Source organism: Nerophis ophidion, linkage group LG11 (genome assembly GCF_033978795.1).
Source record: "Nerophis ophidion isolate RoL-2023_Sa linkage group LG11, RoL_Noph_v1.0, whole genome shotgun sequence".
NCBI classification, from domain to species: Eukaryota; Metazoa; Chordata; class Actinopteri; order Syngnathiformes; family Syngnathidae; genus Nerophis; species Nerophis ophidion.
The window spans coordinates 3,929,997-3,949,045 of NC_084621.1; the positions used below are offsets into that span (position 1 = coordinate 3,929,997).

At 42.6% G+C, this 19,049-nt stretch overlaps 1 protein-coding gene across 6 annotated transcripts in view; it reads left to right on the plus strand.

Annotated features, from left to right (window-relative positions):
- Nucleotides 1-19,049, plus strand: part of adgrb1a (adhesion G protein-coupled receptor B1a) — a 468,831-nt gene that overhangs the window by 166,457 nt on the left and 283,325 nt on the right. For all 6 annotated transcript variants that reach the window (XM_061914951.1, XM_061914947.1, XM_061914950.1 and 3 more), the window contains exons 6-9: nucleotides 4,405-4,569; nucleotides 6,482-6,646; nucleotides 15,296-15,397; nucleotides 15,484-15,590. In XM_061914951.1, coding sequence (XP_061770935.1) covers nucleotides 4,405-4,569; nucleotides 6,482-6,646; nucleotides 15,296-15,397; nucleotides 15,484-15,590 — 539 coding nt within the window. The remainder of the gene's footprint in view (nucleotides 1-4,404; nucleotides 4,570-6,481; nucleotides 6,647-15,295; nucleotides 15,398-15,483; nucleotides 15,591-19,049) is intronic.

A 19,049-nucleotide genomic window follows, 5' to 3' on the forward strand; every position in this document is an offset into this window, starting at 1 on the left:
GTTGGCCCTGCGATGAGGTGGCGACTTGTCCAGGGTGTACCCCGCCTTCCGCCCGATTGTAGCTGAGATAGGCGCCAGCGCCCCCCGCGACCCCAAAAGGGAATAAGCGGTAGAAAATGGATGGATGGATGGATGGGTGTAAGCTAGCTAATGCACAAGGGAGGTACGCTTGTTTTTTAATCAATTCAATTTCTTCCTTTGCCAGTTAATAATGACAACTGCCCCATTGGATAATAGAGATGAAGAAAAAGACTCAAAATAATCCATAAAATCGAAGCTCACGGTATGCTGGCTCACGCAGGAGCAATGCAATGGGTACTACAATAAATGCAAATTATTTATAGTACTCAGTTATCAATTAAAATTCCCACCTCGCAAGGCAAAAAGAAACCAACGGACCCAAAATAATCCACAAAGCCAAAGCTCAAAGTTACGCTTGCTCATGCACGAGCAATGTAGACGTGTCATATTACTTATTTGATCCCTTATCCCGCCAGTTGTTGATAATCACCGCCTTTCCTAATTACGATTGTACGGTATACCGGTACTAATGAGTAAAAAAAAAAAAAACGATATGGTAATGCCTTTGAAAAGTACCGGTAACAAAATATTGGTATTGGGACAACCCTGTTCCTAATACAAATTTAAAAAAAGACTCAAAATAATCCACAAAACCAAAGCTCAAGGTAAACCCGATCATGCTCAAGCAACGTAGACGTGTCATATCACTAATGTGATCCCTCCGTCCGCCAGTTGTTTACAAATAATCACCACCTTTCCTAATAAGGGTTGTACTGGACTGATGCATAGTCTAAAAGTGTTCTGTGGTCTGACGACTGCACATTTCAATTTTTTGGGGGGAAACTGCGGACGTCATGTTCTTCGGACCAAAAAGGAAATTAACCATCCGCATTTTTCCACGCACCAAGTTGAAAAGCTAGCATATGTGATGGTACGGGGGTGTATTAGTGCCCAAAGCATGGGTAACTTACACATCTGTGAAGGCACCATTAATGCTGAAAGGTCTTTGGAGCAACATATGTTGCCATCCAAGCAACGTTATCATGGACGCCCCTGCTTATTTCAGCAAGAAAATGCCAAGCCACGTGTTACAACAGTGTGGTTTTTGTAGTAAAATAATGCGGGTACTAGACTGGCCTGCCTGTAGTCCAGACTTGTCTCCAATTGAAAATGTGTGGCGCAATATGAAGCCTAAAATACCACAACGGAGACCCCGGACTGTTGAACAACTTAAGCTGTACATTAAGCAAGAATGGGAAATGATTCCAGCTGAAAATCTTAAAAAAATTAGTCTCCTCAGTTCCCAAACGTTTACTGAGTGTTGTTAAAAGGAAAGGCCATGTAACACAGTGGTAAAAATGCCTATGTGCCAACTTTTTTGCAATGTGTTAATGCCATTAAATATAATATAAAAAAAATATAAGTTTCTCAGTTCAAACATTAAGTATCTTGTCTTTAAAGTCTATTCAATTGAATATAAGTTGAAAAGGATTTGCAAATCATTGTATTCTGTTTTTAATTACACAATATGCCAACTTCACTGGTTTTGTGTTTTGTAATTAGTTCTTAAACATGGTTCGTAGATAGGAAAGTGTATTCAGTTGAATATTGGGTTGCAGCCTCGACAACTTCCTATTTTAGTGAACACAATATAAAACAAATAGTGCGGTATATCAAACAAACAAAGGGGTGATGGATATTCTAGGTTTAACGTGAACATTTTATTCTATAGCCAAATTTGTCTTATTCTGTCATGTGACTTTTTCTCTTTTTCCTGGTAGTGCTCCCAGGCAGCCTCCCAGTACTTTATCATGCTGTGCTTTGTTTTATGTCAACACTTCTTTCATTTTTATTTTAATGCCTATGCAGATACCATCCCTTATTTTTCACTGCAAAAACAAATCTACCTGCGGGTACAAATAGTCACCTTGAGCCTTGAGGTTGCTCCAATGATTAGGAATAAAACATAAAATCCACTTTACCTTGCTGGTTAATCTTCTTTGCCTGCTGTGTCGACAAAGGTGTGGATAATTCCTAAATGTTTTAAACCACACATCGCTTGTCTATTGCTTAGCTCGGACTCATACTGAGCCGCATGTGGCTCTTTGACCACTCTGATGTGGCTCAGCTGCATAATCGCCGCCCACCCGATTGTTTCGTAGGGTTTCCGGATTTTGGTGCCTCACCCGGACACCACACTGGGATAAAATTCTCCAATTTTCGTCGGGCTACGGCAGGGGTGCCCATTACGTCGATCGCGAGCCACCAGTCGACCGCGGGGGGTGTGTCAGTCGATCTCCAGCCAGGCTTTTAAAAAAAATAGACCTAAAAATGAGTGATCATCAATCTTCACCAAGACGTCACTTAAATGACATTCACGGTACCGGAGGGTCTTGTGAGATGACGCTGGCTGCTGCAAGATCATTATTATGAAAATATGACCGAGAGGAAGGCGAGAAACACTTTTTATTTCAACAGACTCTCGCGCCGTACCTTCCGTCAAAACTCTAAAGGCCGACTGCACATTTCCTATCTTCACAATAAAAGCCCTGCTTCATGCTGCCTGCGCTAACTAAATACAGAGTCTCGGAAAACTGGCGTGCACAAGCGATCCCTCAGAAAGCTGGCGTGCACATCACTTGTGCACGCCAGCTTTCCGAGACTCTTATTTTGTTAGCGCAGGCAGCATGAAGCAGGGCTCTTATTGTGAAGATAGGAAATGTGCAGTCGGCCTTTAGAGTTTTGACGGAAGGGACGGCGCGAAAGTCTGTTGAAATAAAAAGTGTTTCTCGCCTTCCTCTCTGTCATTTTTTCATAATAATGAACTGGCAGCAGCCAGCGTCATCTCACAAGACCCTCGGGTGCCGTGAATGTCAATCAAGCAAGCTACGGAATTTGCCGCCAATGTTTTTCTTGTAAAGTGTATGGAAGCTGGATGAATTAGATGCCAAAAACCAACCACTTTCATGTGGTATTGTACAGAAAGGACAACTTGCTTTCTCCTCCATTTGAAAATGTGGGCGTTATCATCATTACTGTCTGATTCCAATCAATGCAAGTCATCAGAATCAGGTAATACACCAACTTATATTCTTGTCTTGGTGAAAGAAAGACATCTATATGTGTTACACATGCTTGTATTATCATTAAACACATTTAACTTGTTTACAAAAATGTCTCTTTCATAAATAAATACATATAAATGATATATATAAATGAGGTAGATCCCCTCGAGTTGGTCAATTGAAAAGTAGCTCGCCGGCAGAAAAAGTGTGGGCACCCCTGGGCTACGATATTGGTATTGAGGGCGTGCCGTGATGGCTTTACTTTTAAGGTCCTCTACAACATGTCATCGCTCGCCTTTACACCAAGCTATATGCGTGCCGGCCGGACGCATGCATTTCGCTGCTTCTATCGTAACACGTACGAGATTGCAAGGCATATAGTCAACAGCCATACAGGTTACACTGGAGGTTGTGATATAAACAACTTTAACACTCTTACTAATATGCGCCACACTGTGAACCCGCACCAAACAAGAATGACAAACACATTTCGGGAGAACATCCTCACAGTAACCCAACATAAACGCAACATAACAGTTACCCAGAATACCATGCATCCATGACTTTTCCAGGCTATATTTTACACCCCGCTAGCACCAAATATATATATCGGTTTTTGATACAGTGCCGTCTGAGGGATCGAAGGTCACCGTCATTCAATGTTGGTTTCCGGCCATCCTGCTTACGTGGAGTGATTTCTCCAGATTCTCTGAACCTTTTGATGATATTATGGAGCGTAGATGTTGAAATCCCTAAATTTCTTGCAATTGCACTTTGAGAAATGTTGTTCTTAAACTGTTTGACTATTTGCTCACGCAGTTGTGGACAAAGGGGTGTACCTCGCCCCATCCTTTCTTGTAAAAGACTGAGGCATTTTTTGGGAAGCTGTTTTTATACCCAATCATGGCGCCCACCTGTTCCCAATTAGCCTGCACACCTGTGGGATGTTCCAAATAAGTGTTTGATGAGCATTCCTCAACTTTATCAGTATTTATTGCCACCTTTCCCAACTTCTTTGTCAGGTGTTGCTGGCATCAAATTCTAAAGTTAATGATTATTTGCACAAAAAAAAAATGTTTATCAGTTTGAACATCAAATATGTTGTCTTTGTAGCATATTCAACTGAATATGGGTTGAAAAGGATTTGCAAATCATTGTATTCTGTTTATATTTACATCTAACACAATTTCCCTACTCATATGGAAACTGGGTTTGTATATATTAGGCGCACTGTTTTTAGGTGCGCCTTATAGTGCGGGAAAAATATCTATTTCATCTCATTGTTTTTTTTGTTTGTTTTTGTCTTGGCAATCTTCAGTGGATGGAGTGTGGAATGAGTGGTCAAGTTGGAGCTCGTGCTCAGCTTCCTGCTCCAACGGGACCACGCAGAGGACAAGGGAATGTAATGGCCCCTCGTACGGAGGTTCAGAATGCAAAGGAGAGTGGCTGGAGACTGTCGACTGCTTCCTTGGGGAATGCCCGGGTAGGAGCCATGATGATGAAGACCATGTTTATTGACTTAGACTTAGACTTCCTTTTTATTGGCGGCATAGCTCGGTTGGTAGAGTGGCCGTGCCAGCAACCTGAGGGTTGCAGGTTCGATCCCAGCTTCCACCATCCTCGTCACTGCCGTTGTGTCCATGGGCAAGACACTTTACCCACCTGCTCCCAGTGCCACCCACACTGGTTTAAATGCAACTTAGATATTGGGTTCCACTATGTAAAAGCGCTTTGAGTCCCTAGAGAAAAAGCGCTATATAAATATAATTCACGTCACTAATTTGAACGTACAAAACGGTGATGACTGTACACGTCGTTATGCTTGACTCCAGTGTGCGCATGAAACAATTCCACTCGCGTAGGGGTGTAACGGTACGTGTATTTGTATTGAACCGTTTTCGGTTCGGTACGGGGGTGTGCCGAACAAGTTTCTAAGCTAAAGTCTTAACAAGCCGCCTTGCTTCTTCTGCATAATCTCAGCATCCAGCATTGTCCCACCCACACAACCATCTGATTGGTTACATATATAGCAGTAACAGCCAATCAGAAGTGCGTATTCAGAGCGCATGTAGTAAATGATTCAGCGTCGAGCAGATAGGTGTTTAGCAGGTGAGCATAAGGCAGCCTACTCTCCAAAAATGATAATAAACACCCCCCTGTCAACTACTAGTAACATCGCTATGATCTCGTTGACCTTCTAGAAACTTAAACTGGAGCTCAGCTCGCTTGCAGTTCTGGCTAATTAGCTTTTAGTGTGACGTTAGCTCATTTTGCGGTGTGTGTGTGTTTTATGGACAGAAAAGCTTTGAATGGCAGGGTCCCTGCTATCACATGTTGATAAAAATATTACTTTTACATTAACACTTTACCCACCTGCTCCCAGTGCCACCCACGCTGGCTCAAATGTAACTTAGATATTGGGTTCCACTATGTAAAGCGCTTGGAGTCACTAGAGAAAAAGCGCTATATAAATATAATTCACGTCACTAATTTGAACGTTGTACAAAACAGTGATGACTTTACACATCGTTATGCTTGACTCCAGTGTGCACATGAAACAATTCCATTTGCATGGGGGTGTAACGGTACGTGTATTTGTGTTGAACCGTTTCGGTGCGGGGTTTTCGGTTCGGTACGGGGGTGTACCGAACAAGTTTCTAAGCTAAAGTCTTCTTCTGCCTCTGTCTCAGCACCCAGCATTGTCCCACCCACACAACCATCTGATTGGTTACATACATAGCAGTAACAGCCAATCAGAAGTGCGTATTCAGAGTGCATGTAATAAATGATTCAGCGTCCAGCAGATAAGTGTTTAGCAGGTGAGCATAAGGCAATGATAATAAACACCCCCGTCAACTACTAGTAACATCGCTATGATCTCGTTGACCTTCTAGAAACTTAAACTGGAGCTCAGCTCGCTTGCAGTTCTGGCTAATTAGCTTTTAGTGTGACGTTAGCTCATTTTGCGGTGTGTGTGTGTTTTATGGACAGAAAAGCTTTGAATGGCAGGGTCCCTGCTATCACATGTTGATAAAAATATTACATTTACAAAATAAAAATCAACTACAGGCTTCCCAAATGCTGAGATAAATTAAGCATGATGAGTTGACTTGAAACTGTTTAATGCTGCACTTTTCATTTTATTTCATCTGAGCAACAATTTGAGGCAGTTTCATGTTTATTAACTCGGGGCAGAATTATTATAGTGTTCCCAATGTTAGAAGGATAAAGCCATTGTTTACAAATTTGGTAAATAAATAACCAAACATTGTATATTTTGTTGTTTTCTTACTGTAGCTGAAAACCGAGGTACGTACCAAACTGGAATTTTTGCGTACTGTTACAGCCCTAAACTCACGTGTTGTGCAGAGTAACAAATGCTCCTTTCCTTTCAGTGGATGGTAGGTGGCAGCCTTGGTCTCTGTGGTCAAGTTGTTCCAAGACCTGTGGTGGGGGGAGCCAGCAGAGGAGCAGAATATGTTATGGACCCTTTTTTGGAGGGCAGACCTGTCCCGCAGAGAAAGAAGAGATCCGGCACTGTAATGAAAAAAGATGCCCCGGTAAGTGAAAGGTTGAGTGGCAAGTACGTTCATCATCTCCAACGCTACAAAGACTGTCGGAACAAGGCAGCATCCTCCGACTGTACATCTTTCATCCGTACTAATGAAGGCAATTTAAAAGCAGTGTTTTTTTTTTCTTCTTGACAATATTGCGAGCCCACCACATCCACTTCCCTCTCAGATGGACTCATCTGTTTTCTTAATAAGAACCCTTATGTCATTTTTCAATTCCAAAATTACCCAAATTAAACCAGCACCTTCCTTCATCTTTCCTCCAGCCTCAGAACATTTTCCCTCATTCATTTCTTTTCAAGTATTTCTACTGCCTTCTGAACGTTACTTTATCCTGTCTTAGCCTGTCGTTTACAATGCATCTGGAAAGTATTCACACCGCTTCACTTTCCCCACATTTTGTTACATTACTTCCTTATTCCAAAATCAATCAATCAATCAATCAATGTTTACTTATATAGCCCTAAATCACTAGTGTCTCAAAGGGCTGCACAAACCACTACCACATCCTCGGTAGGCCCACATAAGGGCAAGGAAAACTCACACCCAGTGGGACGTCGGTGACAATGATGACTATGAGAACCTTGGAGAGGAGGAAAGCAATGGATGTCGAGCGGGTCTAACATGATACTGTGAAAGTTCAATCCATAATGGATCCAACACAGTCGCAAAAGTCCAGTCTAAAGCGGATCCAACACAGCAGCGAGAGTCCCGTTCACAGCGGAGCCAGCAGGAAACCATCCCAAGCGGAGGCGGATCAGCAGCGCAGAGATGTCCCCAGCCGATACACGGGCGAGCAGTACATGGCCACCGGATCGGACCGGACCCCCTCCACAAGGGAGAGTGGGACATAGGAGAAAAAGAAAATAAACGGCAGATCAACTGGTCTAAAAATGGAGTCTATTTAAAGGCTAGAGTATACAAATGAGTTTTAAGGTGAGACTTAAATGCTTCTACTGAGGTGGCATCTCGAACTGTTACCGGGAGGGCATTCCAGAGTACTGGAGCCCGAAATGAAAATGCTCTATAGCCCGCAGACTTTTTTTTGGGCTTTGGGAATCACTAATAAGCCGGAGTCCTTTGAAGGCAGATTTCTTGCCGGGACATATGGTACAATACAATGGGCAAGATAGGATGGAGCTAGACCGTGTAGTATTTTATACGTAAGTAGTAAAACCTTAAAGTCACATCTTAAGTGCACAGGAAGCCAGTGCAGGTGAGCCAGTACAGGTATATATGTATGTATATATGTATATAAAGGTATATACAGTACAGGTGTAATGTGATCAAACTTTCTTGTTCTTGTCAAAAGTCTAGCAGCCGCATTTTGTACCAACTGTAATCTTTTAATGCTAGACATGGGGAGACCCGAAAATAGTACGTTACAGTAATCGAGACGAGACGTAACAAACGCATGGATAATGATCTCAGCGTCTTTAGTGGACAGAATGGAGCGAATTTTAGCGATATTACGGAGATGAAAGAAGGCCGTTTTAGTAACGCTTTTAATGTGTGCCTCAAAGGAGAGAGTTGGGTCAAAGATAACACCCAGATTCTTTACCAAGTCACCTTGTTTAATTGTTTGGTTGTCAAATGTTAAAGTTGTATTATTAAATAGAGGTCGGTGTCTAGCTGGACCGATAATCAGCATTTCCGTTTTTTTGGCGTTGAGTTGCAAAAAGTTACCAGACATCCATTGTTTAATTTCATTAAGACACGCCTCCAGGTGACTACAGTCCGGCGTGTTGGTCAGCTTTAGGGGCATGTAGAGTTGGGTGTCATCAGCATAACAGTGAAAGCTAACACCGTATTTGCGTATGATGTCACCTAGCGGCAGCATGTAGATGCTGAAGAGTGCAGGGCCAAGAACCGAACCCTGGGGAACTCCACACGTTACCTTAATGTAGTCCGAGGTCACATTGTTGTGGGAGACGCACTGCATCCTATCAGTAAGATAAGAGTTAAACCAGGACAGGGCTAAGTCTGACATACCAATTCGTGTTTTGATACGTTCTAATAAAATATTATGATCGACGGTATCGAAAGCAGCGCTAAGATCGAGGAGCAGCAACATAGATGACGCATCAGAATCCATCGTTAGCAATAGATCATTAATAAAATGGAATAAGTCGATTTTTTTTGTCCTTAAAATTCTACACACAGTTTTTTTATTATCCAGGAATAATCACGGTTAACAGTTGTAATTATATTGTATTGTTGTAATTATGTTGTATAATTAAAATATGATGACAAAAGTGTATTACACTACCTAGTGCGTGTAAGCTTAAAGGGGAACATTATCACCAGACCTATGTAAGCGTCAATATATACCTTGATGTAGCAGAAAAAAGACCATATATTTTTTTAACCGATTTCCGAACTCTAAATGGGTGAATTTTGGCGAATTAAACGCCTTTCTGTTTATCGCTCTTTTGGCGATGACGTCAGAACGTAATACAGCCGCCATTTTCATTTTTAACACATTGCAAACACCGGGTCTCAGCACTGTTATTTTCCGTTTTTTCGACTATTTTCTGGAACCTTGGAGACATCATGCCTCGTGGGTGTGTTGTCGGAGGGTATAACAACACTAACAGGGAGGGATTCAAGTTGCACCACTGGCAAGAAATCTGCCGCCAGACCCCCATTGAATGTACCAAAGTGTCTTCACATTTGACCGGCGATGCTAAGACAGACATGGCACAGAGATGTATGGATAACCTGCAGATGCATTTGCAACCATTAAGTCAACGAAATCACAAAGATGAGTTTTGTTGATGTTGTTGACTTATGTGCTAATCAGACATATTTGGTCACGGCATGACTGCCAGCTAATCAATGCTAACATGCTACGCTAATCGATGCTAACATGCTATTTACGCTAGCTGTATGTACATTTGAAACTAGATACCCACATTTAATGCGAAACAAACACTTACCAATCGACGGATTTAAGTTGCTCCAGTGTCACAAGATGGGAAAGTCCTGATCGTTTGGTCCGCACATTTTACCGGCGATGCTAATAAGGCAGCCATGCTATGGGCCACTTCATTAGGTACACCCATGCTATGGCTGAATAGCGTCAATAGCTTCAGTTTCTTCTTCAATTTCATTTACGCTATCTGCCTCCATACTCCGACCATCTGTTTCAAAACATGCGTAATCTGTTGAATCGCTTAAGCCGCTGAAATCCGAGTCTGAATCCGAGCTAATGTCGCTATATCTTGCTGTGGTAACCGCCATGTTGTTTGTATTGGCAGCACTGTATGACGTCACAGGGAAATGGACAGTCGCATCGCAAATAGCGAAAATCAAGAACTTTAAAGGTTTTTTTAGGGATATTCCGGGAGGTGTAAAATTTAGAAAAAAACTTCGAAAGATAAAACAAGCCGCTGGGAACTGATTTTTATTGTTTTTAACCCTTTTGAAATTGTGATAATGTTCCCCTTTAAGGTGGAAACTGTTGCTGCCATTATGATGTGCGGTGATGTTTTCAAATGACCCTCAGTTTTGAACTATACAAAGTATTTCAATGGTTGGAATTTGTGCTATATATACTAGTTACTATGGTAATCTACTTAGTTACTATGGTCATCTAATTAGTTACTAAGGTAACCTACGTCACAGCAGCTCAGACGAGGCATCAAGTAGTGTGGCCGTGGTTTATTTCCACAGTGTTTCCAGAACGGCCAGCCTGAAATGTGAGTGTCAGGGACAGAATGCGGAAGGAGATTTTTACAACAAAGTTCTAAAGCTTAGTGATATTTCAAATATATCAGATTGTAGATGTTTTTTTATACCCTTCGCGTTAATATTTCGCTGAGTTTGTTGCATTTTTGTTGTCTTTCACTTGATTATTAATAATGTCAATCGAGATGGGGTGTGACGTTCATATTTAATCAATATTCAGTGTTTTATCATTCATAGTTAATATTGTAAATCCTACATTATTGTCATGTACCGCATTTTTCAGAGTATAAGTCGCTCTGGAGTATAAGTCGCACCTGCCGAAAATGCACAATAAAGAAGGGAAAAAAACATAAATTTTTTGGGAAATGTATTTGATAAAACACAACACCAAGAAAAGACATTTGAAAGGCAATTTAAAATAAATAAAGAATAGTGAACAACAGACTGAACTTTATATGACGCATGAATAACCAACTGAGAAGAATATTATGGTAAGAGTCATTCAAATAACTATAACATATAGAACATGCTATACCTTTACCAAACAATCTGTCACTCCTAATCGCTAAATCCCATGAAATCTTATACGTCTAGTCTCTTACGTGAATGAGCTAAATAATATTATTTGATATTTTACGGTAATGTGTTAATAATTTCAAACATTAGTCGCTCCTTAGTATAAGTCGCACCCCCGGCCAAACTATGAAAAAAAACTGCGACTTATAGCCCGAAAAATACGGTAGTTACTATGGTCATCTAGTTAGTCACTAAGGTAACCTACGTCACAGCAGCTCAGACGAGGCACCAAGTAGTGTGGCCGTGGTTTGTTTCCACAGAGTGTTTCCAGAGCGGCCAGCCTGAAATGTGGGTGTCAGGGACAGATGCGGAAGGAGATTTTTACAACAAAGTTCTAAAGCTTAGTGATATTTCAAATATATCAGATTGTAGATGTTTTTTTATACCCTTCGCGTTAATATTTCGCTGAGTTTGTTGCATTTTGGTTGTCTTTTACTTGATTATTGATCAAATCGATTGAGAGGGGGTGTGACGTTCATATTGAATCAATATTCAGTGTTTTATCATTCATAGTTAATATTGTAAATCCTACATTATTGTCATGTACCGCATTTTTCGGAGTATAAGTCGCTCTGGAGTATAAGTCACACCTGCCGAAAATGCACAATAAAGAAGGAAAAAAACATATATTTTTGGGGATATTCATTTGATAAAACCCAACACCAAGAATAGACATTTGAAAGGCAATTTAAAATAAATAAAGAATAGTGAACAACAGGCCAAACTATGGAAAAAAAACAAACTGCGACTTATAATCCGAAAAATACGGTACTTTCTGGGTGTCTCATTCAGTAAAAAAATAAATAAAATGACATTCCGTTTTTCAGGCGGTCGGTCATAAAGTTTTTAGCATTCATCCATTTATTTCATTTGCTACCGCTTGTCCCTAATGGGGTGGCGAGGGGTGTTGGAGCTGTCATGCCAAATTTCTTCCCCCCCTACAAAAACCTTCCCCCCGGAAGAAATTTGGCGTGACATCCCCTCCAATGCCTGAAGGACCCCAATGAGGGCGTGACAATACCAAGTTATATGACTCTTGAGGGTTACAGCTGCAAAATTAGCAAAGCAAAAATAGCTTGAAAGGTTAGCATGCTGGAATGCTAATATTTTTTCCTCATCGTTATTTTTCACCAATGACAATCAGCCAATTATAATACTTTTAAAACAGGCAGCTGTGTGGGCTGCTTTAAAGGGGAACATTATCACAATTTCAAAAGGGTTAAAAACAATAAAAATCAGTTCCCAGTGGCTTGTTGTATTTTTTAAATTTTTTTTCTAAATTTTACCGGTCTCGGAATATCCCTAAATAAAGCTTTAAAGTGCCTTATTTTCACTCTCTGCGAAGACACTGGCCATTTCCCTGTGACGTCACACAGTGCTGCCAATGTAAACAAACAATGGGAATACCACAGCAAGATATAGCGACATTAGCTCGGATTCAAACTCGGATTTCAGCGATTTAAGCGATTCAACAGATTATGCATGTATTGAAACAGATGGTTGGAGTATGAAAATATTGAAGAAACTGAAGCTATTGAGTGAATAGCTATTGACGCTATTCATAGCCATAGCATGGCCGAATAGCTGCGTTAGCATCGCCGGTAAAATGTGCGGACCAAACGATCAGGACTTTCGCATCTTTTGACACTGGAGCAACTTAAATCCGTCGATTGGTAAGTGTTTGTTTCGCATTAAAAGTGGGTGGAAGGAAACGTAATATAGTTGCAAATGCATCTGCAGGTTATCCATACATCTCTGTACCATGTCTGCTTTAGCACCGCCGGTAAATAGCATGTTAGCATCGATTAGCGTAGCATGTTAGCATCGATTAGTTGGCAGTCAACATCAACAAAACTCACCTTTGTCATTTCGTTGACTATCGCTGCAAATGCATCTGCAGGTTATCCATGCATCTCTGTGCCATGTCTGCTTTAGCACCGCCGGTAAATAGCATGTTAGCATCGATTAGCGTAGCATGTTAGCATCGATTAGCAGGCAGTCAACATCAACAAAACTCACCTTTGTGATTTCGTTGACTATCGTTGCAAATGCATCTGCAGGTTATCCATACATCTCTGTGCCATGTCTGCTTTAGCACCACCGGTAAATAGCATGTTAGCATCGATTAGCGTAGCATGATAGCATCGATTAACTGGCAGTCACGCCGCAACCAAATATGTCTGATTAGCACATAAGTCAACATCAACAAAACTCACCTTTGTGATTTCGTTGACTATCGCTGCAAATGCATCTACAGGTTATCCATACATCTCTGTGCCATGTCTGCTTTAACACCAAAAAATAGCATGTTGGCATCGATTAGCGTAGCATGTTAGCATTGATTAGCTGGCAGTCACGCCGCAACCAAATATGTCTGATTAGCACATAAGTCAACATCAACCAAACTCACCTTTGTGATTTCGTTGACTTTATGGTTGCAAATGCATCTGCAGGTTATCCATACATCTCTGTGCCATGTCTGTCTTAGCATCGCCGCTCAAATGTGGAGACACTCTGGTACATTCAATGGGGGTCTGGCGGCAGACACTTTCGCGTCTTCGGGCCAGTGGTGCAACTTGAATCCCCCCCTGTTAGTGTTGTTACACCCTCCGACAACACACCGACGAGGCATGATGTCTCCAAAATTCCAGAAAATAGTCAAAAAAATGGAAAATAACAGAGCTGAGACCCAGTGTTTGTAATGTGAAAATGAATATGACGGGTGTGTTACCTCGGCGACGTCACATTCTGACGTCATCGCCTCCAGCTCGATAGACAGAAAGGCGTTTAATTTGCCAAAATTCACCCATTTAGAGTTTGGAAATCGGTTAAAAAAACAGATGGTCTTTTTTCTGCACCATCAAGGTATATATTGATGCTTACATAGGTTTGGTGATAATGTTCCCCTTTAAGGTCCTTCCACCCTCATTGGGGTCCTTCAAGCAGTTTCTTCTGGGGGGAAGATTTTTGTAGGGGGGAAGAAATTTGGCGTGACAGCGCCTATCCCAGCTGCACATGGGCAGAAGGCAGGGTACAACTCGAATCAGACATTATTATGGGTTTTTGTATTAGTGTTCCTAAAAATAAATATCCCGGCCCCCAGACACATTTTTTTTCTCTAAATTTGGCCCCTCCGAGTCAAAATAATTGCCCAGGCCTGACTTAAATAATCATCGGGAGGAGCCAGATGAGGTGGTTCGGGCATCTGGTCAGGATGCCACCCGAACGCCTCCCTAGGGAGGTGTTTAGGGCACGTCCAACCGGTAGGAGGCCACGGGGAAGACCCAGGACACGTTGGGAAGACTATGTCTCCCGGCTGGCCTGGGAACGCCTCGGGATCCCCCGGGAAGAGCTAGACGAAGTGGCTGGAGAGAGGGAAGTCTGGGTTTCCCTGCTTAGACTGCTGCCCCCGCGACCCGACCTCGGATAAGCAGAAGAAGATGGATGGATGGATGGAAATTAAGAAAACAGTTCCTTTTAAATTTAACCGTAAATAACCATCAGATGTCTAAAAAGTATTCACATAGTACTTTTGCATATTTAAAGCAGTCACTTTTGTCCACAGTGTATTCAGGTTTAGACAACACAACTTTCAAATGTCCCTCAGCAACACCCAGCTCCTGACAATCATGGTTTGGCCCAAATTAGGCCTAATTAGTCAGAGCAGGTGTGCTCACCTACATAAAGCCTTCAGCCTCACCCTGACTCTTTTAGCCAGACATGCAGAGCCATGGTGAGTGACAGCTTACAACTTGTTTGTGGAGCATGCTGGTTGTAGTGTGTCAGTGTGGAGCTTTTTAACAAATGTGCACGGTTTGTGAGGAAGCCAAAGGTCAAACTCTCACAGTCGTGTTTGGAGGAAGAAGAATACTGAGTTGCATCCCAAGAACACCAAACCTACTGTGAAGCATGGGGGTGGAAACATCATGCTTTGGGGCTGTTTTTCTGCTAAGGGGACAGATGAGGTGGTTCGGGCATCTGGTCAGGATGCCACCCGAACGCCTCCCTAGGGAGGTGTTTAGGGCACGTCCAACCGGTAGGAGGCCACGGGGAAGACCCAGGACACGTTGGGAAGACTATGTCTCCCGGCTGGCCTGGGAACGCCTCGGGATCCCCCGGAAGAGCTAGACGAAGTGGCTGGGGAGAGGGAAGTCTGGGTTTCCCTGCTTAGGCTGCTGCCCCCGCGACCCGACCTCGGATAAGCGGAAGAAGATGGATGGATGGATGGATGACTTAAATAATGCTTTGGGTATATTAAAGCGCTATATAAATACAGACCATTTTCCATTTCACACTGCTTTCATCTACATAGAATTAATTTGAAATGTGGAAAATAAAATGACTGATTGATGTATATTTCGGTGTGACTAGAACCTCATGAAATATGCGGCGAGGACAACTTTTCCAACGTTGTTTGGAAGATGACCCCTGCTGGAGATACAGCAGCAGTGCGATGTCCTCCCAACGCAATGGGTCAGTCTCCGTGCAGAAAGTGGTACTTAGGTAGCAAGGTGATGAGGGGTATGTACATCACCACAGTTGTTTGTGTGTCATTTCAGGGCTTATCCTCCGTCACTGCACCCTGGATGAGGATGGCGTTGCATACTGGGAGAATCCTACCTACATGAAGTGCATTTCCAATGATTACCGCAGCATACAGACTTTGGTGCGTCTCGTTTTTTTGTCTTTTTTATTTCCGAGCAGTTGAAGCCACGTTAGAAACCATAAATTGCCAAAAGTATTACTCACATATGAACTTAAAGTGCCATGCTATGGAATAGTCCAAAATGTTTTTGTATCCTGGAGCGTTCAAAGTACATTTTACTGGAACTAAGGGTCCAAGCCCAACACCTGAGAAACCAGCCCCATACCATAATTCCTCCTCCACAAAAAGTATTTAGTCAGCCAGCGATTGTGCAAGTTCTCCCACTTAAAATGATGACGGAGGTCTGTCATTTTCATCATAGGTACACTTCAACTGTGAAAGACGGAATTTTAAAGAATTTATTTGTAAATTATGGTGGAAAATAAGTATTTAGTCAACCATTCAAAGCTCTCACTGATGGAAGGAGGTTTTGGCTCCAAATCTCACGATACATGGCCCCATTCATTCTTTCCTTAACACGGATCAATCGTCCTGTCCCCTTAGCAGAAAAACAGCCCCAAAGCATGATGTTTCCACCCCCATGCTTCACAGTAGGTATGGTGTTCTTGGGATGCAACTCAGTATTCTTCTTCCTCCAAACACGACGAGTTGAGTTTATACCAAAATGGATACATGGATGATACAGCAGAGGATTGGAATAATGTCATGTGGTCAGATGAAACCAACTCGTCGTGTTTGGAGGAAGAAGAATACTGAGTTGCATCCCAAGAACACCATACCTACTGTGAAGCATGGGGGTGGAAATATCATGCTTTGGGGCTGTTTTTCTGCTAAGGGGACAGGACCATTGATCCGTGTTAAGGAAAGAATGAATGGGGCCATGTATCGTGAGATTTTGAGCCAAAACCTCCTTCCATCAGTGAGAGCTTTGAATGGTTGACCAAATACTTATTTTCCACCATAATTTACAAATAAATTCTTTAAAATTCCTGGATTTTTTTTCACATTCTGTCCCTCACAGTTGAAGTGTACCTATGATGAAAATTACAGACCTCTGTCATCATTTTAAGTGGGAGAACTTGCACAATCGCTGGCTGACTAAATACTTTTTTGCCCCACTGTAATTTCACACCGGGCACATTGCAGTCCGAAATGCGGCCTTCACCTGGCAACCTCCAAACCCAGACTGGTCCATCAGATTGCCAGAAGGAAAAGCGTGATTCATCACTCCAGAGAAGGCGTCTCCACTGCTCTAGAGTCCAGTGGCGACGTGCTTTACACCACTGCATCCCACGCTTTGCATTGGTCTTGGTGATGTCTGGCTTAGATCCAGCTCCCCGGCCATGGAAACCCATTCCATGAAGGTCTCTGCGTACTGTACGTGGGCTAATTGGAAGGTCACATGAACTTTGGAGCTCTGTCGCAACTGACTGTGCAGAAAGTCTTGGCACTATGCGCTTCAGCATCCGCTGACCCCTCTCTGTCAGTTTACCTACACTTTGTGGCTGAGTTGCTGTTGTTCCTAAACTTTTCCAATTTCCTATAATAAAGTTGACTTTGGAATATTTAGGAGAAAGGAAAGTTCACGACTGGATTTGTTGCACTGGTGGCATCCTATGACAGTTCCACGCTGGAATTCCCTGAAAGCGGCCCATTCTTCCACAAATGTTTGTAGAAACAGTCTCCGTGCCGCATAATTCCACAGTATTCTGGACATCTGTGTTGCTGAATCTTCTGCAATTTGTTCAATTAATAATGGAGACGTCAAAGAAGAAAGATGTCGGTGGGAAGCGGTGTATTGCAGCTGCCTTTAGCAACACAAACACAGCCGGTGTTTCCTTGTTTACATTCCCCGAAGGTGAAGCTTTACTATGGAACAGAGCGGTCAAGCGAACATGGTTCACTACCACATGTCAACCGGCAGGTTTCGGTGGGAAAATTGTGGTAATAAGTCAGCTCTTACCATAGACATGAGCGGAGCTTGCGTCGTTCCTCGTGCACCTGTCAAAGAGGCAGCTGTGGACTCTCTTGCCTCCTCCCACCGGCCGCCCCCGAACGTGGGATGCTTACACCTTGGAGGACGGGGGAAAAAAAGCTCAACCCGGCCTGACTGGCTGCCTTCGCTTCGCCTCGTCGAGGAACGTGGCTTCCTTCAGAGACACTGGCGGTCACCACACCCGTGGCCACACCCCTTCACTTTCAGGTACCATATAATCTCACTAAAACACTAGTAACACAATAAGCAGATAAGGGATTTTCCAGAATTATCTTAGTAAATGTGTCTAATAACATCTGAATCGCTCCCACTGCCCTGTCTTTTTTCTTCTTCTAGTCCTTCACTCTCAGTATCCTCATCCTCGCTCAAATTAATGGGGAAATTGTCGCTTTCTCGGTCCGAATCGATCTAGCTGCTGGTGGCCATGATTGTAAACAATGTTCAGATGTGAGGAGCTCCACAACCCATGACATCACGCGCGTATCATCTGCTACTTCCGGTACAGGCAAGGCTTTTTTATTAGCGACCAAAAGTTGTGAACTTTATCGTGGATGTTCTCTACTAAATCCTTTCAGCAAAAATATGGCAATATGGCGAAATGATCAAGTATGACACATAGAATGGACCTGCTATCCCCGTTTGAATAAGAAAATCTCATTTCAGTAGGCCTTTAAAAGTGGGGAAATATGTAAGGAAGGCCCAGTCAGATCAGCAAACCAACTTCTAACATGAAACTAATATGTTGGATGAACTCATCACATGCACAATGAGATATGACAAGCCATTATTTATTATAATTGTCACATATATGGCTTACAGTTTTGGAAAACCCGTCACATCCCTGAGGGGTCATGGACGGACGTGTCAGGCTGGTCACTGACAGTTTGGTTATGTTTTAGTTTTCCTCTGTGTTTCTTTATTTCCTGTCAGCGCTTTTATTGAAGTGAAGTGGATTATATTTATATAGCGCTTTTCTCAAGTGACTCAAAGCGCTTTACATAGTGACACCCAATATCTAAGTTACATTTAAAGCAGTGTGGGTGGCACTGGGAGCAGGTGGGTAAAGTGTCTTGCCCAAGGACACAACGGCAGTAACTAGGATGGCACAAGCGGGGATCGAACCTGGTTTGGAATTGGGGGTTAAATCACTTAAAAGATTCAAGAGCGTGGCCACCGCTGCTGCTCACTGCTCCCCTCACCTCCCAGGGGGTGAACAAGGGGATGGGTCGAATGCAGCGACAAATGTCACCAAACCTAGTGTGTGTGTGACAATTATTGGTACTTTAACAAAGACTATAACAATGGAAACCAAGGTTTGGAATTGGGGGTTAAATCACTTAAAAGATTCAAGAGCGTGGCCACCGCTGCTGCTCACTGCTCCCCTCTACTCCCAGGGGGTGATCAAGGGAATAGATCAAATGCAGAGAACACATTTCGACACACTTAGTATGTGTGTGACAATCATTGGTACTTTAACAATGACTAAAAATGGGACCCAAGGTTTGGAATTGGGGGTTAAATCA